Source organism: Polypterus senegalus, chromosome 8 (assembly GCF_016835505.1).
Source record: "Polypterus senegalus isolate Bchr_013 chromosome 8, ASM1683550v1, whole genome shotgun sequence".
In the NCBI taxonomy this organism is placed as follows: Eukaryota; Metazoa; Chordata; class Cladistia; order Polypteriformes; family Polypteridae; genus Polypterus; species Polypterus senegalus.
In genome coordinates this window covers 11,294,029-11,318,582 of record NC_053161.1, presented here as the reverse complement: position 1 = coordinate 11,318,582, position 24,554 = coordinate 11,294,029, and the positions used below count along the sequence as shown (strand labels likewise).

Genomic DNA, 24,554 nt, shown 5'->3' with positions numbered 1-24,554 from the left:
TTGCCTCATATGTGTTGGGTTGCTGGCACACCAAAACACTAAAGTTTTTGTGCTTTAATGCATTTTATTTTGTAAACGGCGCTTAAACCGAACATGCTTTTTTTCCATGATTTCTTTATATCTTTTGCTTACACACACACCAAAATATTGACATGATTCCAATATGTGCACATCACATGCATATATGGACCTGCGTAGAATTCGTTATTTTTTTCATGTATGTATTTTAATTTTAATGGTGTATGTATTGTTGATAGAGCTTTTATTATGAAGCCCTAAAAGTCAGATATTAATTTTTATGACTGTTTTTTGTATTTAATGTTAATTGCATATAAAATGAAGGTGCTGTTTGACACTTGTTGTGCAAGCCAGTATGTATCTATTCTGTGCTTATAAAATGTATTCCCATTTTTCAGATGTATGCAGAGCGTGTTCGACCTCTAGTCACAGATGGTGTATATTTCATGTACACAGCCCTACAAGGACCCCCAAAGAAGATCTTGGTAGAAGGTGCCAATGCTGCACTTCTTGATATTGACTTTGGTAAGCTTTATTAAAAATGTCTAAAATTCTGTTTGAATGTATTCATTTCAAAAATAGATTTTTTTTATCTGCCAAATTCTAATATTTGTTAGATTAAAAAACATGGTGAGAAACTTGCAGACATTACTTGATCTTCTACCACTAACCTGGCCTGTTTTTGATTGTCATAGGTATTTCAACTTGTATAGGGATCATTAGTAGATGTGCTTTTAGTAATTATCTTACATCTGAGGTGAGGTAGTAGCAAATGTGCATTCACCCTAAATCCAGTCTTTTTTGTATAGTTTTTGTAATGACTAAGTATCAATTAATTATCTACAGATGCTAATTAAAGTACAGTAAAATTTTACTTTCTTACATTTTTGTCTGTATTTTATTGAATAGTATCATAGTAACATTTTACATGGGTAATGCCTAATGTAAAGGGTAAGGTTTAAAAAACATTACAGTAAAAATCCTGCAGGCATGGAAATGATGTAATTCATAACAGTAATTTTTTTATTGTGAATCTTAAGGAAGTTCTTATATTTTCAAGTGACATAGAAAGAATATCAAACCTCTGGGGTTACAATGGGGAATAAACTAATGCAATGCAGCCTTTAAAGGTAAAATCTCGTATGTTTACTCTTGCAATCTGGATCTGTGTATATGTCACAATTCCTCAAATTTCATCGACTGTTTATTAATTAAATCCCTCTGGTTTCCCAGTGAAGTTCCTTCTACTTTTGCTATATTAAGCCCATAATCATTTATGAGTCTTGCCTTTAATAATATCAGTTTTTTGTATTAGTCGTCATACTCTGTATTTTTTAAATTGTGACATTGTTTTGTAACATTGTTTTCTTTTTAATGTACATTGTGATTGAGCATACTTTAAATGGAACTTTATAAAATATTGATTGAACAATTAAAGTGTGAGACTTTGTTCACAGTGTATTGCTGAGTCGTTATCCTGCTGATTGATGAAGTAGTAGGCAGTAGGTTTAGTCTTCTTGTTGTTTGGCCTTTAAATTTTTTTGGTTGAAACCTGCCAAGATAAGACTAGTGTCTTTATCCTATTCACTGTGAATGGAAGTTACTGATTATTTCAGCAGAGATCTTGGAGCTCTTTATCATAACTATGAAAGTGTTTGTGTAGGGTGTATGCTGATACCCTCTCCACACTTGTCTCTCTTACCTTGTGCTGAAATTGGGCTACATGCCGCAGGAACCCTGAATTGGATTAAGTGGTTATCAGAATGTTATGCTGCATACTGTTGAATCAATAGTGGTTTATGAGAATATTTCCATGGTGAACAATTAGTACTCAGATTTAGGCATATAATAATTTAGCAAATACAGGCCACAATCCCATGCTATTTGTCATCAGCATGTCTTAAACTCTTATCTTTTTTTTTTATTTTTTTTATTTTTTTTTAGTGATGTAGAAGACATTTTTTGTGTCTTTTATGCTTGTTATAGTTTTTGAAATGAATGTGATCAGATGATGGCAAACAAAATCAGTCATAGATGCTTTTTAGTCATGCATTTCTAAACATAAAGTAGTGAGTGTATGTACTAATTTTGTTGCATTTATTTTGAAGCTGTTTCTTTAGATGCTGTTAGTTTTAACAGTCAGTTATTTTTTGGTGTTTCTAACTCCAAAATGTAAAACTGTTTACAGGTAGATATTGACTTTTTTAGATTTGCTATAGTTTCTACCTGACTTATTTTTAGCTACTACATATTTCATTCTTCACGTCAGTTCTTGGCTTTCTCATTTGTGTGCTCTAACTAGTCACACATTTTTGGATCAATAAGAACAATATAAATGCTTAGTTTGTTTTCCTTTTTATGGAGTTTACATTTTGACTTAAGGAAAACAATTTTAAATTGATTTTTTTGTAGACAATCGAGAATGAGCCGCTTTATTGTTTTTTCCTAATATTTTAAATGTAAAAAAGACTAAAATTGCCACATTGCATTTTCATCTGCTCAAAAATTTGCTCTATTCAATTTTGAGCAGTTGGTGCTTACCTGTTATCAAAAGAAGATTATTTCATTTTCATTGATCAAAATGCAAGTTTTTCCATTACTCTGGAAAATTCCTGATTGGTTGAATCTGAACTAAATGGGCAACTCTGAAACCTTGTCTGTCTGTTTAATATAATGTTTGTGTAATAATTGTATTGTAATACAAAAAATATGAAGATAAAATATATGGTGTATAGTTGATAGTATAGATTTTTATAATACCAGATTACAAAATTACTAACAGAATACCCACAGTTATATTGTAACAATCCGTGCAAAATCAATAATGAAAAAATACGGCAGACAAAGCAAGGCTCGTTAACCTAATTAAGAGCACCACATATTAATATACAATAAACATGATATATACACACACTAGCAAATGTAAATCATACAGAGATTGTCAAAAACAATTCTTCCTGCTGTCCTTTGGAACCTTAATGGTGCAGCTTCAGTTTATACAGAAATTTCATCAGCTTAAAAATGCAAGTTCAAAGTTAAGTACTACTGTAAGTAATGTTTTTTTTTCTTTTCAGTACAAGAATAATATAAAATATTACCTTTTTTTTTCAGGGACATACCCTTTTGTTACTTCTTCAAATTGCACTGTTGGAGGAGTGTGCACGGGTCTTGGCGTACCTCCTAGAAATGTTGGCAAAGTGTATGGAGTTGTAAAGGCCTATACAACCAGAGTTGGAGTTGGTGCTTTCCCTACTGAACAAGTCAATGTAAGTGATGATATATTGCCTGGAATGACCTTGGATATTTATTTGTAAATCTGACAACCTTTAATAGTTCCCTGGCAATCATAATCTATCTCTGCTTTGACTAAATTATTTTATTGATTACTTTCTGGTTTTCAGGAGATTGGAGACTTGCTTCAGAAACGTGGGTCTGAGTTTGGAGTGACAACTGGTCGCAAGCGGAGATGTGGGTGGCTGGATCTGGTCTTAGTCAAATATGCCCACATGGTCAATGGCTTTTCAGCGTAAGAAGAACATTTTATTAAGCATATGTCCCCTATCTTTAAAGTAAATCACATTATGTAAAATAAATATGAACACCATAAGACTAAATCAAATTTATAAAGTTTGGCTATGTGAGGACAAAGCATCAGATTGAGTTACAGTAATTCTTGAAAGCTGGTGAACCCTTCAGAATTTTCTGTATTCCTGCATAAATAGGACTTGAACTATCATCACATTTTCACACAAGTCCTAAAGGTAGAGAACACAGCTAAACAAATGAGACAAATATCATTTGGGCAATTATTTAAAATCATATCTGCGAGTGAACCTAGCAGGTAACTTGAAGGTGAGATTATAGTTAAGTGTTGTCAATGGTCGTCAATCACTGTGATGATAGGTGTGAATAGGCATCCTGTTTATATTAAAAGACCAGGGTTCTATGAATGGCTTCATCTTCAAACATGGTTGTGCAGCATCTGTGTATCATGCTACTGGTAAAGGACATTTCAGTGGACCTCAGAAAAAGAATTGTTGATGCTTATCATGTTGGGAAAGGATACAAAACTATTTCTAAAGAGTTTGGACTGCGCCAATCCACAATCACACTGATTGTGTATAAATGGAGACGTTTAAGACTATTATTACTCGCCCCAGGAGTGGTCGACAAACAAAGATCACTACAAGGGCAAGGAGTGTGATTGTCCATGAGGTCACAAAAGAACATAGGGTATCTTCCAAGCAACTAATAGAATAACTCACATTAGTTAATATTAATGTCCATGAGTACACCATCAGGGGAACACTAGACAACAGTGGTGTGCATGGCAGGAAAGGAAAAAGTCACTGCTTTCCAAAAAACATTGTTACCCATCTACAGTCTGCTGAAGAACAGGTGGACAAGCATGAAAGCTATTGGAGTAATGTTTTATGGACAGAAGTGACCAAAACAGACCTTTTTGGCTCAAATGAGAAGTGTTATATTTGGATAAAGAAAAACACTGCATTCTAGCATGAGGACCTCATCCTATCTGTGAAACATTGTGGTGGTAGCATCATGCTTTGGGTCTGTTTTGTTTGTGTCTAGGCTGGACAGCTTGCCATTGTGGACTGGAAAATGAATACTGAATTATACCAGTGATATTTCTAACGGAAAATGTCAGGACATCTGTCCGTGGACTACATCTCAAGAAAAACTGGGTCACACACCAAGACAACAACCTTAAGCACACAAGTGGTTCTACTGGAAAGTGGTTGAAGAAGAGTAAAATAAAGGTTTTGGAATGGCCAAGTCGAAGTCCTTACCATATCCCAATATTGAAAAACCCAGCAACATCCCTGAGTGGAGGCAGTTCAGTATGGAGGAATGGGCTAAAATTTCTCCAAGCCAATGTGCAGGACTGTTCAAAACCTACTGGAAATGTTTAGTTGCAGTTATTGCTGCAAAAAGAGTTTACACCAAATACTAAAAGCAAAAGTTCACATACTTTTGCCACTCACAGATTTGTAATACTGGGTGATTTTCCTCAATAAATAAATCTCCAAGTATGATATTTTCGTCTAATTTGTTTAGGTGTGAAAATTTGATGATGTTTTAAGTCATTTAATGTAATGCCAACACCACTGTACATACAACAGGAGAGCTATATTTAATATATGCTCTTTATTTTATTGCTATAGACAGACAGAATCTGTTTAAACTAATGCAACATACTTAGTTGTGCTTCTTCTTGTCAATAATAAACATTCATAGTCTAGGTTGGAAGAAGTATGTGAGCCCATGTATTTAATAACTGGAAAGAACTCTTATGGATTTGTTCGAAAGGGTATGGTTATATATTTTAATAGGAAAATACTCAATGATTCATGAGAACTGCTATTGAAAATAGCTCATTTAAGGGAGAAAAGCTTTAATAATGAGATAACTAATACTATCCAGTTACTGGGGCAATTTCCAGCTGTGTTATAACTCAGTCAGTTTATCATTTATTTAGCTATCAGTAGTCTATATACAGTACAGTGATTTTTGGTATTCCATCTTATTATGTCTTTAGTTTCTACTAAAATATAAACACTTGTATCATTTTGTTTAATTTCTAATGTGCTCAAATCATTTTTATTCTTGTCATTTTGTAGCTTGGCGCTGACAAAGCTGGATATTCTTGATGTGCTTAAAGAGATCAAAGTTGGTGTAGCTTATAAAATAGGAGATCAGAAGATCGAATATTTTCCGGGTAAGAAAGTCGTATTTACTTGGACTGTCAAGTGCCTTTAAAAATATAAATTCATTAATCAGATAACTTTGAATGTAACAGAATATTTTATACTGTCTTCATTAAGTGCTTTTCCCTTTTCTGATGATGATGTATGCTTAAAACGTCTCAGTAGAGCAAATAATATGGTTGGAGAACAGTGCAAGGTTGTGTGAGTTTACTTCCTTTCTGAGTAATATTTTCTTTTTCCATTTTGTAGCTGAATGATGTTTGGATATTCTGTCTGTCAGAATAGCTGGAGAATTATATCTTACCTCTAGTCTCATGTGGTTTTTTGATGTACGCTGATTAGGCTTTCATCATTATATAGCTAATTCAATATCCTCAAATTTAATACATATACCATCAGACACATTTAAATACTACACTGCAGGGAAGTAGAAAATGGTATTTTAACAATGAAAGAATTTGAATTGTTTATTACTAACTGAAGTATCAGGTTTTGACTAAGTATAAATAAATTGGGGGGAAATAGTGTTTTGAAAATGTAACATGGCTAAACACAACCCAAGATGATACAAAAACATATTTGTAGGCAAAAGCTGTAATTCGGTGAGGCAGTCAAATTTATTATCTACATTAGTTGAGAAGGGCATGATGTAACTGTTGCCTGAAATTAGATCCAACTTGGTGCACCAGCATTCAAAAACAGTCTCCACATGAATTTTAGGATGCACCTAATGTGCTATGAACATAAAAGACATACTGCCGACTTTAGCCAACTATGACACAAAATCACGTCATACATATCCCTTTTAGTGTGATTTTTTTAGCACAGTAACATCATACTATTTTTAGACTTTAGTAAAAGACTGGTATCCTCCCCCAATGTCAACATATATTTGTTCACCATACTCTAGAATGCTTGGGTGTTCTTTGAACGTGATGTCAGGTTTATTCCACGTTGACAAGAAAGACAGGTTTACTTATATTACTTGAAGAGGTGTTTTGTGACACTTAGACGTTGCATCACAGCCCCACCTTCTAACCCACTTAACATGAATTTCCAGAAAATAAACTACCTGAAAATCAGGAAGTATAACTGATGCTAAAAAAGTAACAATCTACTTTAAGGCACGTAAACCGCTTTTTTACAGTGAATCTTGCACTAATATGAACCAAAAGTTACATATTATGATAATATTTTTAAAACTCTACTCATGTAAGCACCCCTTATACCCCCTTGCAATTTTCCCTGTTTATAGTGATACATTAAAATTTGGCCCATTCCTTGCTTCAGTAGTGAACATGAATTTTGGCTGAATTTAGTAAGAACATTGATGGGAGTTTATTTTGGAATACTTATTGCCCTGTTCCCTGTCCTTGCACCAGTTAGCTAATGTAGCTCTGTCATGAGCACAAATATTTTGACAGCATAGAGTTAAAAATTGTTGAGGTGTTCAGAGGCTGCCAGGACATTGACAATAAATTTGTGCATTTTAGAGCTGTTGTGTCCCTGGATAAGGAAGAGTTAGTTTAACTGTTTGAACATATAGTGAAAGTTTAGGTTTATTATAAGATGACTACAGTTCTGTGATTGTAAGTTTAAACAGATTCATAGTCCCAGAAATACTTTTTCTAGTGTTCACTTGGAGAACAGATAAACATCTGATGCTGACATTCAGGAAATGCAAATGTCAGAACAGTCCTATTAAAAAAATAATACATTTTAAGATAGTAATAAATAATAATAATACTTTGCATTTATACAGCGCTTTTCTCACTACTCAAAATGCTCAGCAATTGCAGATTAAGGGCCTTGCTCAAGGGCCCAACAGAGCAGAGTCCCTTTTGGCATTTACGGGATTCGAACCGGCAACATTCCGATTGCCAGTGTAGATCCCACCACTTCACATCTCAACATACAATATACTAAGAGTTTAAGATACATTACCATGAACTGTGGTTTATAAATCTTGCATTATATCCGGTTACAAACTACTGAGTACATTCATGATTGCAACTCAGAAATTTCAAAAAGAAAACTGTTTCATGTAAAGGTACTGCATTTTTGTTAGTTTATCACAGCACAAGAGTAAAGCAGGAATTTATCCATTTTCTAAATCCACTTAATATATTTAAATGTCAATTTTGAAAGGGTTTTGTGTTATTTCTTAAAGTGAAAATATTAAATTTACTGTACTAATGCACTTCCATATGTGAAAGTTATTATACTGTATGTGCATTTGTAAATGTGACCAGATTTGCATGTAGTAAATATGATTTAATGTTTTTTAAAAAAAGAAAATAATAACATCTAGTTTTGTCAATGTTTTCTAGCAAATATGGATGTTCTTAATAAGGTTACAGTTGATTATGTCACCCTGCCGGGCTGGGAAACAAATACAGAGAATGTACGATCCTTTGAAGATTTGCCAAAGAATGCCCAGGACTATGTACACTTCATAGAACATTTCCTGTCAGTACCAGGTATGAAGTATTATTGATGGTTAGTATTTGAGTTACTACACAGATCTTCATCGATTTGTGCTTTTTGTTGCTATCGTAAATCCCTTACTGGGTTTTCATACAATAAAATGGATTTACATTTTGCCATACTACATAATTTATTGCTGTATTTGTTTTCCCTTTTTGGTGTAAAATAGTAAGGCCATCCTCTTTTAGTTGTGTGGTTTTGCATACTGTCACGTGACCTACAATCCTCTAGTCTCTTGTCGTAAAATTTAAAGTTGCTTTTGGGCGACAAACACAAAACATTTTACTTTATTATTTATTCAGCAAGAATACACAATCTAATCTAAACAGCAAGTACATTCCATGATTCAATAGCTTTCTAAAACACATTTAACAGTACCAATCTTTTTTTTTTTTTTTTTGGAGCTTAAACAATGTTATGTAAAGCAGAAGAAATTAAACCTTTGACTTGTAGTATTTTAATATAATATATAAAAATACTTACAATTTAAACAAAGTGCTTAGCAGAAGGAAAAGATCTAAAATATATCCATGCACCAGAATGCACTAATAAAGGTGGCCATATCATTTAGAACAAGTGGACACTTAAGACCACTTAATGGAGCTTCCCCCCCCCGGTTCAGGTTCAGCTAATATAATGTTTTGGTTTTTTTTAGTAGCCACAGTAAAACAGAGAGTCATGGATGTAATCTAATGTTGGCTTAATTGTACAGAATATTAGCATGGACAAGTGTTTAAAGTTATTCATAATGTACAATTTTAAATTGTATCCCTCCGTTTACAGGGTAAACAAGGGAACAGTGTATTCTTCCTTCCAGTTCTCTTTAGCTAGGCAAAAAGTGCATTGTTTGGCAGCTTTTGATGATTTAGAAATTAATTTTTTGGTATACTGTATGGCCATTTGGTAACAGCGACTTAGTAATTGTTAATGGAGTTATTTGAGGAAATTCTTTAACTTGCACCATGTGGAGTTTGCACAGTTTCTTCTTATTTTGATGTTTCATCCTGGTATTCTGGTTTTTCCTCACAACTCTAATGACATGGTTTAGGTTAACTGGCAGTTCCAAAATAGCCAACGCAGACAGCGTGTTTGTGAACCCAGTGATGGACTGGTGCCTTGCCCATGGCTGTTTCTTGTACTCAGTAAACGTGAACTGTTACAAGCCCCATGAATTTTTTGTACTGTACACGTGATAATAAATTTTAACTTTAACTGTAATTCGAGTTAAGTGGAATTGAAAATGTTATTTTATGAACCCAGGCAGGATATTTGATAACTTGAGCAGCAAAATAAAATAAAGTCATGGTACAAAATAGTACAAAGCAAAGTACAAACTGATTGATATTTAAGTGAAGGGCCCAGAACTGTGTACATGATATACATACTGTACATTTAGGATTTAATATTCCTAAACAAATGTTGTTCCTATGTCGTTCTGTTCGTTATATCTTATGTCTGTGAGCAAAATGTAACAACAATTAGCCACTGTTGCATTCCGCCATGGTAAGCATGGTTAACATGTCGTGGAGACGATGGGTAGTATTAGTCAAGATGGTCTTTAATTTTTGCCATTATTCCCCTTTTTACCACATTCTTTAACCTGTTTAGAATTGTTGTCTTAGTGCAATGGATCTTCCTGTTCAGTATATTCAGCAGTTGGGTTTCCTCTATTCCTGTGTTACTACCGCAGGAGACCGTGAAATAGTGCAATACATAAGAAACTATAGACTATTGGAACATACCTAGCATTTTGTTATACATATCAAAAGGTGTGAGTCTCCTCAAAATGACGAACCTGTTCTGGCACTTCTGTATAGCATGACTTTGCTATCTACCCAATGCAGTCCACTGTGCAGATGGGATTGTACATTGAGGCTGTACTTAGAATCATTTGTGCCCTGTGTTGCTGACCAGCACCACTGACATATTTCTAGAGCCTCAAAAACTGTTCTCATTGAGCCAGTTAGTCCATGTTCTGGTACACAGTATGGGCTTTTGACAGCATGGCCTTAAACGTATTTCCCAAGAAGAAAGGCTGGGTTTTGTTAAGTGTTGAGGAAATCAAGTAGCATGATTCTGACTATACTTACATCTTTATCTTGAAACAAAATGCTGGGTGTAGATGTAAGGAGCTACATTAGATTTCCAAGGGTGCAGCTGAGTTAGGAAATAGATGTAGGCATGTATTGGTACAAAAGTCTTGGCTTTTTTTTTTTTTCCATTGAAAGGATTTCTACTAGAACTACACCACAAAATAAGCAGGTGATCCTTCAAATTCCAAGAAACAGCTGGTTCATTTTTATATAACTAACGGGTCAAATTTAGAAGAATGTGCACTACTATTCTCAATAAAATAGTAATATTCTGTTACAAGGCAAATAATTCTATGTATTAAGCTTCAAAGATGCAGAGGACAGAAAGATATGGAAGAAGATGATCCGCTGTGGCAGCCCCTAACGGGAGCAGCTGAAAAAAGAAGATTAACATAGATTTTGTTTTATTTGTATTATGCATCAATGATAAACCATTCAAGTTTTGTTTGGACAAATGGCACTAAGAGTTGTTAGTTATTGTAAGATTCTAATTTATTCATACACTGGCAAGAGTGTGTTTTTATTTTAGCGAAGTAAAGGAAAAAGAATATGTATGTAACCTTTCTTTCTTTCTTTTTGTTTTGTATAGTTAAATGGATTGGAGTTGGCAAGTCTCGAGAATCCATGATCAAGTTATTCTAAAACAGAAGAAAGAACACTGTATATGTGATGAAATGACTTGGATTTACATAGTAGCAGGAATTAAGATGATGAAGCACCACATTTTGATTTATTCCTTCTGTATATTGATATAACATATTCAAACCCATTTATGGTGAGCAGTTTGCAGTCTCTGGCATTTGAGAAAAACTAATCATCTGCTACCAGAGGTAGTGATTGTCCGTTTTTTGAATGTTTAATACTTTTTATGTTATTTAGAGTGTCAATGTTCTTTGCAATTTATTAAATGTGTGTCAATGAACAATGAAGTTTTATTTTAAATATCTGAAATTTAAATTGTTGCTCATTAGTGTTGTAGTAAAATTCATATTCCCTTTCTAAAAACAGAATCAAAATGTTAGTTTCCACCTTTATGAAATACAAGTAAAAGTATACTTCAAGCCTTTCAGCTGCTTATTGGGAATAACTTTAGCATCTAACTCCAATATTTCATCAGATTCTCTTTTGAGAAGTACTAAAAAAAAATATGGCTTTCTTGCAGAGCCTTTTGGCAAATGACCATATGCTAGTTTGTAAAAGGAACTATTTTTCATAAAAATCATTTTGAAAACCTTTCAATTGAAATAAAATTTAATAATAAAAACCAAACCAGTGTCAACAGTCTTTCTTTATTGAAGGCTTAACATATTCCAGTTTTTATGGCAGTCATATTATTACAATATACTGTTACAATAATACTTTTATTATTCAGTGGGGACTTTCTTACTTCAGCCATAAACCACAAATGAGATTGTAATGTGATATTATTCAGAAAGATTAGTCTATTAAGCCTTTTTTTCTGATTCTGAATGTTTTTCAAAGGTTTAGGTGACCCCATTTTTTACTTTTAAACGGTCATATAGTTCTGCGTAGAATACTTTATTTTAACAATAATGGTAAAATGTATTGTATCTTCTGTTGTAACATTGTAAATAAAAGTAAAGGCTAACAAAGAAGAATGGTAATCCTGTCCCTGTCTAGGTCAGTGACAAGCAAGTTGTTAGAAGGCTCAGATTTAGTTTGATCTTGTCAGCAGTAGGTGTTCTTTGAACAGAAGAACTTTATTATTTATTTCTGTTTTCTGAATAGTCAACACATAACACAGGAACTTATTTTATTAACAATTTAAAATAACAAAAATGTTTGGCAAAGTAGAACAAGTCAAACAAGTGTAGGAAATAATTAAATAACATAGCAGGTTTTTTTTTTTTTGGCCACTTTTCCTCATCCATGCCATTAGTGATATTTTTGTCCACAATGCATAAAATGCCACCCAACAAGTGACCCCATGATCACTAAAGCTTGTAAAGTTAGGTATACTGTATAATATTTTTCAATTTCCTGCAGATAAGAAAATTACTGTTTATGATAAATATTTTTTAAGAGTATTGGGATTTATTGTACATAGCTGAGTTTTAATTAGTATAGTCTTCTGTCATATATCCTATAATCATTGAAGTCCAAAATATTTCTTATAAGCAAAAAATGATTTTGTTAATTTTTAACAGAACTGGATACTACATGCATAACACAAATTCATACTGAAATTTTTCTTAAGGAATGTTTAGGTGCATCCCTTATAATTTAGAATTATGATTAGATCTATTTTTGAGATTTCATTATGTATTAGATTTTGTTTAGCAATTGAAATTAAATTGTGTTTTAAACCTGGAATTACTTTAAATTCTTACCAGACTAAGTAGACAAAGGTATAAATTTGTTTCTTTCCATCTGATGCAGACTTTGGGTGTACCTCTACATTTCACTGACAGAAAGACCATTCTTTCTTCAAAGAACAGGTTTTTGAACAATCATGGCATACAAAACATAAAGTTTAGCATATTCATTGCCTTGTAGCAGTTATAATAGTTTTTTATTATGTAGTTAATTATTTGGCTACCTTTCATTAAAGCACACATCATAGTTGTATTTCTTTTAATGTGAAGAAAGTATTTTTTTAGGATTTCACCTGACAAACCTTTCATATTTTTAGTTACTGTTTTGCAATTGTATATTGAAGACTTTCAGAAATACAAAATGTAAAATTTGTATTTACATATACTGTAGATAAACATGGGGGCAGTTCATTTTTCAAGCTATACTTAAAAAGAAATGCTTATACTTTATATAGGAGGCTTACTTATCAAATAAAGCATATTGGGATTTATCTTATGTATTATTTGTGAATTAACTAGAAGCAGGTTTAAATAACTCTTGTGTTAGAACCGTAAGATACTGCAATTATGTCTAGGGTCATTTGATTTATACAGGATGCCTAAAGGAACCAGTAAGAAACCAAAATAATGCAAATACCACTTACCAGTTAGTAAAAAATATATATCATTACAGTTAAATATACTGTATTTTGACTTAAGTCAACAAAAAGGATACAATACTTAAACATCATTTGCAATTCAATATTCTGTTCTTTTGAAATTTGTTTTTATAGGGAGATTTTTTTTTTAGTTTACTTTTTTTTTTCTATAAGGTTTGTACTAACATATACAAACCACTTAGCAGACACATTACACTTGATTGTAATTGGTCAATGCTGATTCAAGTGGACAACCCCTCATGTTAAGATGCATCTGAAAATAATGACTTCCTTGTTTACAAGGATTTACATATAGAGGTTCTTGCAAAAAGTCATTGAGAATATGGTGTGTACTTGTGTTCTGAAGTTTGTTTGTGCTAATAAATGTTTGTTTTATAGAATAGAATTTTGTAGTTGTTATTTTCCTGCATGAAAAATTGAAGCACAAAACTGAAATATAAAAGTTTCCCATCATACTCCTATGATGGTGGTGAGGTGTAGGTGGGACTGTGAGAATTAAAACAAAATCAACCTAATTATGCTCACAGACAGCACCACTTGAGATTGAGTTTGTGAGTTGTAAGCGAGCTGTCATCTATTGATGTGTCATTCTTTTGTAAATTCATAGGAGGGCACAGAAGAATTTCTTCTCTCTAAAAGGATTTTCAGAAGTAGGTACAGGGGTGATAAGTGGATCCTCACAGGCATGTGCATCGCAATAGGCCATCAGATCAGCTGCAGCTTTTGAGACCTACATAGAAAATATGAAAAAGAGTATTTGATACATAAATAATGGTCTTGAATGTAAAGCACAAACTGAAATAAAATTGCAAATTAAGCATATATAATACAAGATGTAAATCTATATCTAATGAGAGGTGTAAGAACAGTATTTCATTTTACTTTTCAAAGATGATTTAAAAGTGATTAACTATCCTTTTATTACAGATTCAGGGACCCCAGTTGGATTCATAGATGTGGTCTTTTGCCCATGTGGCTTGTGGACATTCTGCTAATGGGTTGGATTTTGTCAATAAAAGTTATTGTGCAGGATAAACATTCAGTGGTGCACTCTCAGCCAGACTTCTCAGTATCAGACTGTAAACCATGTTGCCTCAAGATAGGCCATGTTCTCCTTAATGATGACTAGTAAATTTTACCATAAGGTACCACTATGTGGCACATTAATCTGTCCTGCTTTTTATTATTCTCAAAATAAAAGACAACATCTGTGATGGTATTCTACATGCATCTTCTCTTTAAAAGTCAGTCATTTTATAAACTAGATGTGAGGGGTGCTAAAGCCTATCGCAGCCAGCATGGGGCACAAGGCAGGAACAAGCCCTGAAAAGGACACCAGTCCAGCACAGCTCTTTAAAACTGATCATGTTAAATGATGGCCTTTAACTATTTTACTATAGTATTAAACGTCTCTTTTTATAGCCCTAGGATTCTCACCAGGTCCACAAATGGAGTGTTCAGCTGGCCACCTTTTATTTGTGATCATCTAGTACAATAGCATAATTTCCATGTCACATGGCTTGGCTTGATTGATGCTATCTCAGAACAAAGGTGGGTCCAGTAAAGTGAACATTTTTTCATATCTGTTTTGTATAAAATTTTTAAGGACATATGCATTTTATATAAATTTAAATGTACTGTGGAAACATCTGATTATATTTTTCCAAGTGTGAGCTACCCACATCCTACTAAGCAAAGAAACTAATGCAGAACAAAAATGCATTTTATATGGAGAAAACACAACAGTTTTATCAATGCATGTTTATTTAATTGGCATAGATTCAGGGCTATATAGAACTTACCTTTATTCTGCACATGCTTGCTTCAATCTTTAGTTGTTCAACAAGCTTACGGGCCTGTCCAATGGTCATTGTGCTGTTCACAGGAGTGTCTCCTTTCATATCGCTATGTAGACAAAATGGTTGTTAGTAGTATGTGCTAGATGAACTGTAAATCAGTGTAACCATAAGGTACATCCTAAAGTTAAATTTTATTCACTTCTTTATACGTGTGTGTTAACATGTCTCAGAGAGAAAACAAGTGCAAAGCAGAAAATCATACTTCTTTCATATGGCAGATATTGAATTAAAGAGCTCTGCTTGTTAAAAATTTAAATTAGACTCTATTGAAAGTGTTCTACTGTTTTAGAATGCACAATGGAGGTGTTCACAGATTGATCACAGGTGTTTATGGAAGGCAATGACGACCTTAAAGACTGAGTACAGCAAAATGATTCTTCTTACTGTAGGGCAGGAGTAAGTAAACTCTGGTCCTGGGGGTCTGCAGTAGTTGTAGGTTTTTAGTTTAACCAAATTTGTAATTAGAACCCATTTATTTACTACTCAAGCAATATGTTTTTTGTGCCAAATTTTAGTTAACTTATTTGCTACAATTCTTTCACGGTGTATTTTATTTTTAAACACCTGCATTAAGGTTTTAATTGTTGCCTGTTTTCTTAACCAGCCATCAGATAATAATGAGGTGCAAATAACAAAAAGATCACCAGCTCTCCAGCTAAAATGCTTCCATTTAAACCTGTTTATATGCGTCATGAAGTATTTGTGTTAATACAATGTTTTGAAATATATCAGAGAGGAGGAGAAAGACCCAAGAGGTACAAAATTGGTTCAGGACCACAAAACATATGGATGTTTTCAGAAAACAAAAATTCTACAGTATGATAAAGATTTGTCTTGAAATAATGAAAATAGTAACAAACCATATAATTAAATACCAAGTTGTATTATCTGCTAGACCTGTTTCTAATTACAAAACTGGCTGAAATGAAAATCTGCTCCCTCTGCAGACCTTTAGCACCAGAGTTGAGTACAGATAACAAATGCAACACCACAGCAGCCCATCATACCACCTGGACAAGAAAGCCCACTGCTAAAATTTGAACTTACCAACAGTTTGGGGCAGACATACTACACCACTCATCATATTTTAATTTAAATAAAAAATATAAGAAGGAAATGTAAAAATGCATTACACAACAGTAGCAGTGTTAGGGTGTGTTTACAATAGAGAATGGATCCAAATTGCTACAGATAGCATTTGATGTGGCTGGGAACCTAAAAATTGAAGCTCATGACCTTTCTCCCATATTAGCATTCAATCCTAGTAGGATGATATAGCAGCATATACGTTATGTCTCAAAATTCTTTGCAGACGTTTTGGTGGTAAAGATAGGGCATACTCCGATGAATAAATACAAAATGCAAGCTAAAAAAAGATTGATAACCACTTTTAAATATGCAAATAGTAAAATGTGTTTCTGATAGTTTACTGCATTATACACATGGGTTGATGAATATGTAAATGATGGGTTGATGAATATGTAAATTAACAGCATTTACTGAAAATGCTACTGAGAACAGAGTGATAAAATGCCTTTTACGTTACATTCTTTGCTGGATTTGTGTCTCATGAGGGGGGCTAGATAATTGAACTGAATTAAGCATATTTGAGAACGATACTTTATGTATCAGCTATTTTCTCATACAAATATAGTAAAGTTTATTAAGAGCTTGTTGTTTATGTGTGTATGTTTTCACCCTGTGATGGTTTGGCGCCCTGTCTAACGTGTTGTTCCATCCTTGTTCCTGATAAGACTTCAGATGTCACATGACCCTGCCCTGGATAAGCAAATTAAGAAAATGATGATTCGATATTGTTGAATGTGCAAAATTTCAATTACATAGACAGTGTTGTAAATCTTCTTAACAACTAATGCTCAATCTAAACACAACCAACTCTCACTAAGTCAGTCTTCTGCATTAAGCGCTCATATTGAGTTTGGGCTGGAGAGTATAGACTATTTTAAGCAGGTCAAATAAAAGCTTATTTTGACGCAATCTGTGCTGTTGGTACCTTTCCCGAAAAGCAATATATTGTAGTAAATGTGCATGTGAAGTGACTATGCTTACTAAAGATAGATTCAGAACAAGTTAGAGTTCCAGTAAAACCTTTCTTATTTAATACCATTTAATATATAGTAGTGCCTGATCTGGCCACTTTATAGTATTATTCACACGCCTGTTGTCAATGGAGAAACCATTTGTCTAACTTTGTTACCTGCAACTATGCAGTGAAGTTTTCCCTCCCATTAAACATAATATTAACTTTTCCATTTGGGAAAAAAAAAAGATGCCAACAACTATTCAAGTTCAATGGCAGTCTAATTTTATGCTCTCCTTTTCTGCATAACTAACTGTGCCAAAACGGGTTGAAATCATTGAGTAATCAACGTAAACCTTGGCATTAATGTTTCCAGTGCATCATGCAATGCATATGGCTCCCTTTTATGCCATTAGGTATGGGATTCATAAAAGCAGTGTTGATGTGTGTGACGCACCATATATTGAAATGACAAATGTAATTAATTTTATTGCTAAAAAATTTTGTGATGCGCTATCTTTTGGAATGACAGAGACATAGAAACTGGGTGGACACACACACACAGACAGACGTACATATATCCTTTTATTAAGAGGGCATGTCCTTATGAGAAACTGACAAACTCTTAATTCTGGCTAAGCACAACAAATCCAATTATGCTTTACTAATGTGATACACATACAGTCAGGTCCATAAGCATTTGGACAGTAATACAATTTTCATAATTTTGGCACTGCATGCCACCACAATGGATTGAAAGTGAAGCAGTCAAGATGTGATTGAAGTGTAGACTTGCAGTTTTAATTTTAAGGCTTTCAGCAAAAACATTGTATGAACCATTTAGAAAAGACAGCCATTTTTATACATGCCCCTCATACCCATTTTCAGGGGCTCAGAAGTATTTGGCCAAAATAACAATCATGAATATCATGATCATTTTCAATACTTGGTTGAAACTTGTTTGTAGGCAATGACTGCCTGAGGTCTGGAGCCCATGGCCATCTCCACATGTTGGGTTGTCCCCCCTACTGATGCTTTGCCAGGCCTTTACTGCAGCCGTCTTCAGTTGCTGCTTCTTTATTGGACTTTCTGCTATCAGTATTGTCTTCAGCAATTGAAATGCATGTCCATTTGGGTTGAGGTCAATAGACTGACTTGGGCATAAGAATATTACACTTCTTTGACTACTGCTGTCACAGTATGTTTTGGCACATTCTCCATCTGTACTGTGACGCGTTCTATCAGTTTTGCAGCATTTCGCTGAATCTGAGCAGACAGTATAGCCCTGTACACTTCATAATTCTTCCTGCTACCTCTGCCACCAGTCATATCATCAGTGAACACCAGTAAGTGACTTTCATTTGCACCTATGCATGATCATGCCACAATGCTGCCTTCACTGTATTTCACAAATGATGTGGTATGCTACAGATGATGAGCGTACATTTTCGTACATATTGATCTTAATTTCATTTGTCCAATTATAACTATTCCAAAACAGGAATAGTTTTTTTTATTTTTATTTATTTATATAATTTCTTACAAAGTCTAATCTGTCCTTCCTGTGCTTAAGGATTATCAATGGTTTGCACCTTATGGTAAACCCTCTGTCTTTACTTTCATGAAGTCTTCACTTGTTTGTAGACTTTGGCAATGATAGGTCTAACCTCCAAGAGAGTGTTCTTGGTCTGGCTAAATGTTGTGAACTAGTTTTTCCTCACCAATTAAAGAATTCTGTGATCACCCAGCACACTTGTCTTCTATGGTTGTCCAGGCCTTCTGGTGTTGCTGAGCTCCCCAGTGTGTCCCCTCCCTTTATGAATGTGCCAGATGGTTGATGTGACCACTCTTGGTGTTTCTGCTGTCTCTCAGATGGGTCTGTTTTGTTTTCTCTGACTAATGATGGCCTGATTTTACTTTCATGGACAGCTCTTTGGACCTCCTATTGAAAGATCGCAGTGACAGCTTTCAAATGCAAATTCCACACTTGGAATCAACTCCAGACCTTCTACTTACTTAATAATAGTTAATGAAATAATGAGGGACCTGCTCCCACCTGGCTATGGATCAGCTTGTCAGTCAAATGTCCAAATACTTTGAGTCCCTGAAAACGGGGGGGGGCCATGTATAAAAGTGGCTGTCACTCCTAAATTGCTCATGCTATATTTCTGTTAAACCCTTTGAATTTATGCTGAAATTCAACCAGTCATGTAATTATTTATTTCTTTCAAATCCATTGTGATGGCATATAGAGCCAAAGTTATGAAAATTGTGTCACTATCCAAATACATACGGACCTAACTTTACAAAACACCAAATCCCTATCCCAACAATGACTTATACCCTTAGAATTTTTTGTTACCTTTTCTACTATGTTTCCCCATTATTGGTCAGAGTTTTCTTCACATTTCCTTGTATCATTAATTCTATTCTCTTGTAATAAAACAAGCCTTTTTATTTTACCTCATCTTAGGTGAGATTCATGAAACCATGTTCTTATCTGATAGGACAGGTTCAGATCTAATGTGTAGTTTAGATCATATACTATCACCATTTTGTTCTTTACAAAAAACGTGGTTTATAGTGACTTTGCTTTCTTGTTTTTCTTCGATATTTACAATATATAACCTGAGAAAACACCACACAAATCTTCAGCATGTTGGACAAACCATTCTTGGATTACCTAACCTCAGCTGGGCTCCTCAGAGGAGCCAATTTAGTGTAATATCATTACTTTGAACTGGAAAGGAAACTGTTAAAATGGTATTTTAAAAAACCCAAAGTTTGGACAAGCTGTATTCTTTTTCCACATCAAAGGTGGTGTATATGTTTCCAAAAGATAATTTAATGATCTCTCTGTACTAGACAAAAGTTGCATTTGGATTCAGTGAGCGATGAATTACTTTTGTGTGTTTCTCTTTGCTCTGTTCACATTGTTACACTAACAAGGTAGAGGTCTCTAAATTTAACACTGCAAGCTTACCTGATAAATGAACAACAATCAAGAAAGCAGGTAGCTTTTATGGGCAGCTACATTAAAAAAAACAAAAGCTAATCCAAAACTAAACTGGAATTCACTGGTGTTTTAAACAGAGCTGATGCAGATGACTGTACTGATTTTGGAGAAGATATATTGGCTTACTGGTAACTGCAGCATTTAATTCAGCTTAGCATTTTGTCTTCCAGGCCTCATTCAGTGTAACAAATCACTTTGTATGCTCACTTTCTGCCAAAAAACTAATTCTGAAGGGCAATGGGGAAATCACGAGGTGTATGGAAACATGGCAATAGTGAAAACGTTTTTGTATACTTTGCTAGCTGTCTTGTTTTTTATATTGGCAAGAGTAAGGTCATAATGTACAAGGGCTGAGAAAAGATGGCCTTTGTGCTTTATGGCTGCACAGTGGTGGGAGAGCTAAGGCTAAGGCCTTGTGATGGCTGCCCAGTTTTCGGTTAGTTCTTGATTTGTCATTCCCAGTTGTATAATCCCTGTTTGGTGATGGTCATTGCAAACTTTTTTTTTCTGTGATTGAATTTTATGTACAGCTTTGGAGAGGTGGTCTGAATTTTTGAAATGTCGAATCAAGCATATGGAACAGAGGTAATGAACAGGAAAATAGTGTTCTGAAGTTTTAAGTATTTTAAAGATGGGACAGAAAGAAGTGTTTACTTGATGAATAAGTAAAAAAAGCTATGGCACCCACAGTACCTTAAAGATGGCTTCAAAAAGGAATGTTTAAGTGCAGAGTGATAAATACAGCCTCAGAACTTTCCAGTCAACTTTCACAATTCATATTAATTAGATTTTTTTATAGTAATCTTAAACAGATTAAAACTATGCTTGACACCTAAAGAAGAGGATGGTTCCTCTACTTGTATTTGTTAAAAAGAATCACCCATACATTTCTAATTAATTGCTATTGGGTACAATTTAGAATCTGCAGTAGCAGAGACCTATTCTGCCAGTAACAGACAGTAGGAACCAGCTAGTGCCACCATGGCAATGATAAAATGCCAGTGACCCGACCGAATGTATAACTATGGTAAATGTGAAAATGTAAAATTGGGACAACATGTAAACTCCACGTGGAAGTTATTTCTAATACCAAAAAACCGTGAGCAGCCTATCCTTCATGCCAATCAGTCAGGCCCTTTGTTATATTGTAGCCATGTCAAAGAAACTTTATATGTACCATTTTTTAAATGCTTTAGTTTTACGTTAAGCCAACTGGTTATATATCTTGCTCAGGTGTGGACGAGGTGAAAGATGAAAATGATTTCAGTCTTTGATTCATGGCCATTAGACTGTACTAAACATCCCCATAATATCACTGTCACAAGGTTAAATCTGATAATGCTATACTGCTAAAATGTCTCTGTATCCATCTAACCCTCTATTACTGAGCTCTGTTAATAATGTTCAGGATTGTGGGCCTGGAGCCAATTGTGGAACTACTGGACAAATGGCAGGGGTCAGCCGTGGAAGGGTGCTAGTATAAGACAGGACACACACGCACACAGAGTCAATTTAGCTAAATGTCCTGGCCTACAGATCTTTGTAATATCAAAAGAATACTGTGTCGAGCAGCCAAAAAAATGAAAAAGAGGAGCATGTGTAAAGTAGATATATTGGTAGTTTTGGTAAACACTAATGAAAAATAAGCATTTGGACAAAGGGCATCTGAAGTATACCAGGTGTTTTAGCGAAAATTCGGTTTATGTAGAAGGATTGGCACATTCAAAGGTGCATTCATCCATTCGCACTCACTATTGGCATGTAGCAATGCCAGTTCACCTAACCTTGTATGTCTTTGGACTGTGGGTGAAAACCATATGGACATGAGGAGGGCATGTAAACTTCACACACCAGAGATATGAACTGTTGTCTTCTTGTTGTGAGGCAGCAGTGCTACTGCTGTGCCACTGTCATTTACATTTAATTGTGTGAATAAGTCTGTTTGCAAAGATAATTACTTTAGGCCAGTCTGAAATAAGCAACCTGGAGTTTTAGACATCTTTCACTAAAACACCATCTTGGTGCAAACAAAATATTTGCACAAATTTTGTAAAACTAAGAGGATTTCTAACTGAACCTAATCTTCACCTCCCCACAGAGCCTACATCACTGTAAAATAAAACAAAGGCCTTTCAGACTGAAATCTGATCAAACCAGCCCTTTCTTTACATCCCAGCCATAACAAATATAATATTAGTTCTGCAAGTAAACTGGATCGCACTATAATCGGGCCCCTTAATTTTGTGAAAGGGTCACTTGAGACCACATTTCAGTGCCATTTTGCTATTCTTTGAAATCGGTGCTAAGATGGGCTTTGACCATGAGTTGTATTGTCTAAATAACACATTTGGCAGGCATAAGGTTAATTAAAACAACACCACACTAAACATATATAGAGGATAGTGTCTATTTCCTTTTTTCTATCTTAGAACAATTATGCTTGATCACATATTCCATGAGTCTGTAAATTGGTGTCTCCAAAAGTATCATGTATTTAATAATAATAATACTTTGCATTTATATAGCACTTTTCTCACTACTCACAATGATTGCCATATAAGAAATTTATAATAAACTAAAAATATAATGCACAAATGTACCGAACATCTCCTGATATGTAAATGTCCACCAGATGGAGATCTGTCAAGTCAGTGGTGTTCCCTTTTTTGCGAAAAGGCTGGGGCCTAGCACTTGAGTGATGGAGCCACACCTAGTGCCCTGTGCTTTTGTAGCAGATCTTTTAAAAACAACAAATGCATACAATTAAATAGATCAAAAGTCACTATATCTTAGAGAGATAAAAAGGCACTATATCATAAACAGAAGGACAGAACCTGCTACTAACCTTGGTGATTACGTTTTCCTCGTTCCACGGCACTTCCTAGCTCTCTGAGCTCAGATGTAAAAAGCAGAAATAGCCTGAGATGATGCTTTTCTCTTTGTGCTCTTCTGTACTTGCCCCTATTGTTGTAGATTTGCTGTTATTTACTGGCGCACACTTTTTTTTTTGTGTGTGTGTTTAAGTTTTTATAGGATTCTCCTAGATCCTAATGTGGATGGAAACTGGTCAAACTGCCAAACGGAATCATTTAGTGGATCCAGAACCAGCTTCAAGGGGATGCTCCCAGAGTCTTAATGACTAGACGAGGACTATACTATTGTCATTGTGCTGAAAGGGGAGGGAGGGAGGAGGCTGCTAGGCTGGGTACCACTCCTTGTTTTGATCCTCGAAACGACTGTCACAGACACATCTTTAAAGGAAAGAGTCAATACTCATCTACTAAGAATTAAATAACTAAAAGATGTTTCATGTAAATTCAAAAACTGCGGTGCTGTCCTGCATTTACATTTCAACTGCCTGACAAACACCCCCCTCCATGTCTCTCCAGAATGGTAGCTAGAAAATCTCTATGGCAACTGCTGCAGTGAAGTGAGCCTCCCTCTGACTCTCCTTCTCACCTTTATTTTTACTCCCATGAGGCCTTTCTGCAGCAAGCATTAAGCAGGAAAAAGGAGGGCGAAGCACAGGGTGAGGAGGATGCACATTAAAAAGTCTGATATCACGGAGGTTCTTCTCCTGCCCCTCCCAGTCTGCACAAGTACATTTTGCAGTGCCTCTTTCACCGTCGTAAGCTGGGAGTGCGGTTGAATTGATCCCAGATGGGCTAAAAGGTTCTGAACAGAAACAAAATGAACCGTATTATATAATAAGCACGCCTAACATGTGCCTCTTTGGCAGAACGAATTTCCTAATCCGTGAGTTTGCGCCGATAAACTCATTTCAGGGTGGTTTTGTAACTAGCCCAGAATATACAATGGGGATACAGTTTAGGGCAGGTGATTGAGTCATGGCCCAGAGAAGGGGTGTGGCCTGAAACTGTCTGTTTGGCCTTCGACAGCCACCGTAGCAACGGCCGGGTACCGGACCTGAAAGTAATGTTGCTTAGTGAAGCGAGTGGCGCGGTGCGAAAAGAGGTCTGTTTTATGCTGCAGGGACGGATGAGGTGTCGTCGAAGATGTAAACTACGTTCGGAGGCGACTTTTCCTGGACTATTTTATAAAGTTTTTCAGTAAGTAAGGACCACACTTGTGCAAAAAAAAAAAAAAGAAAGAAATATGAATTTAATGGGTGTAGAGTAAAGCAGGCTTCTGAACTTTGAGTTGCAGTGAGCTGCGTACTGACAAGTAGCGCATACTGAAGGGGATGCTAAACTTATAATATAGAAAATATTTTTACTACGTTACGCAATTATTGGGAAAGGCAGAGAAGACTGAATATATTTCTTTGAAACGAGATCTTAAAATAATAATACAATTGA

General features: G+C 34.9%; 3 protein-coding genes across 5 annotated transcripts in view; 2 read left to right on the top strand and 1 right to left on the bottom strand.

The window, feature by feature from the left end:
• The window catches only part of LOC120533778 (adenylosuccinate synthetase isozyme 2-like), a 55,959-nt gene extending 44,366 nt beyond the window's left edge, over window positions 1-11,593 (top strand). For both annotated transcript variants that reach the window (XM_039760731.1, XM_039760730.1), the window contains exons 8-13: window positions 417-543; window positions 3,130-3,284; window positions 3,420-3,544; window positions 5,658-5,755; window positions 8,075-8,224; window positions 10,914-11,593. In XM_039760731.1, the coding sequence (XP_039616665.1) occupies window positions 417-543; window positions 3,130-3,284; window positions 3,420-3,544; window positions 5,658-5,755; window positions 8,075-8,224; window positions 10,914-10,966 (708 nt within the window). In that variant the 3' untranslated portion in view covers window positions 10,967-11,593. The remainder of the gene's footprint in view (window positions 1-416; window positions 544-3,129; window positions 3,285-3,419; window positions 3,545-5,657; window positions 5,756-8,074; window positions 8,225-10,913) is intronic.
• A 590-nt stretch (window positions 11,594-12,183) lies between these two features.
• On the bottom strand, window positions 12,184-23,524 carry gng3 (guanine nucleotide binding protein (G protein), gamma 3). 2 transcript variants are annotated; one of them, XM_039760734.1, is made up of 4 exons: window positions 23,081-23,524; window positions 22,836-22,972; window positions 15,122-15,224; window positions 12,184-14,049 (listed from the first exon to the last, which is right to left on the bottom strand). In XM_039760734.1, exons 3-4 carry the CDS (start codon window positions 15,218-15,220, stop codon window positions 13,921-13,923), a joined length of 228 nt encoding a protein of 75 aa, XP_039616668.1. In that variant the 5' UTR covers window positions 15,221-15,224; window positions 22,836-22,972; window positions 23,081-23,524; the 3' UTR covers window positions 12,184-13,920. The 2 variants fall into 2 exon arrangements, with proteins under 2 accessions (XP_039616668.1, XP_039616667.1); XM_039760733.1 differs by lacking the exon at window positions 22,836-22,972 and having other exon boundaries at window positions 23,081-23,409.
• Window positions 23,525-24,125: 601 nt separating this feature from the next.
• Window positions 24,126-24,554, top strand: part of bscl2 (BSCL2 lipid droplet biogenesis associated, seipin) — a 39,540-nt gene continuing 39,111 nt past the window's right edge. Inside the window, exon 1 of the mRNA XM_039760732.1 lies at window positions 24,126-24,305. The gene's annotated coding sequence lies outside the window, so the exon portion shown is untranslated. The remainder of the gene's footprint in view (window positions 24,306-24,554) is intronic.

Excerpts from the sequence above, each read along its gene's own strand:
- gng3 (XM_039760734.1), bottom strand. The coding sequence starts at position 15,220 with ATGAAAGGAGACACTCCTGTGAACAGCACAATGACCATTGGACAGGCC. Across the intron at positions 14,050-15,121 it reads CAAGCATGTGCAGAATAAAG|GTCTCAAAAGCTGCAGCTGA; the intron begins GTAAGTTCTATA and ends TTTTCTATGTAG.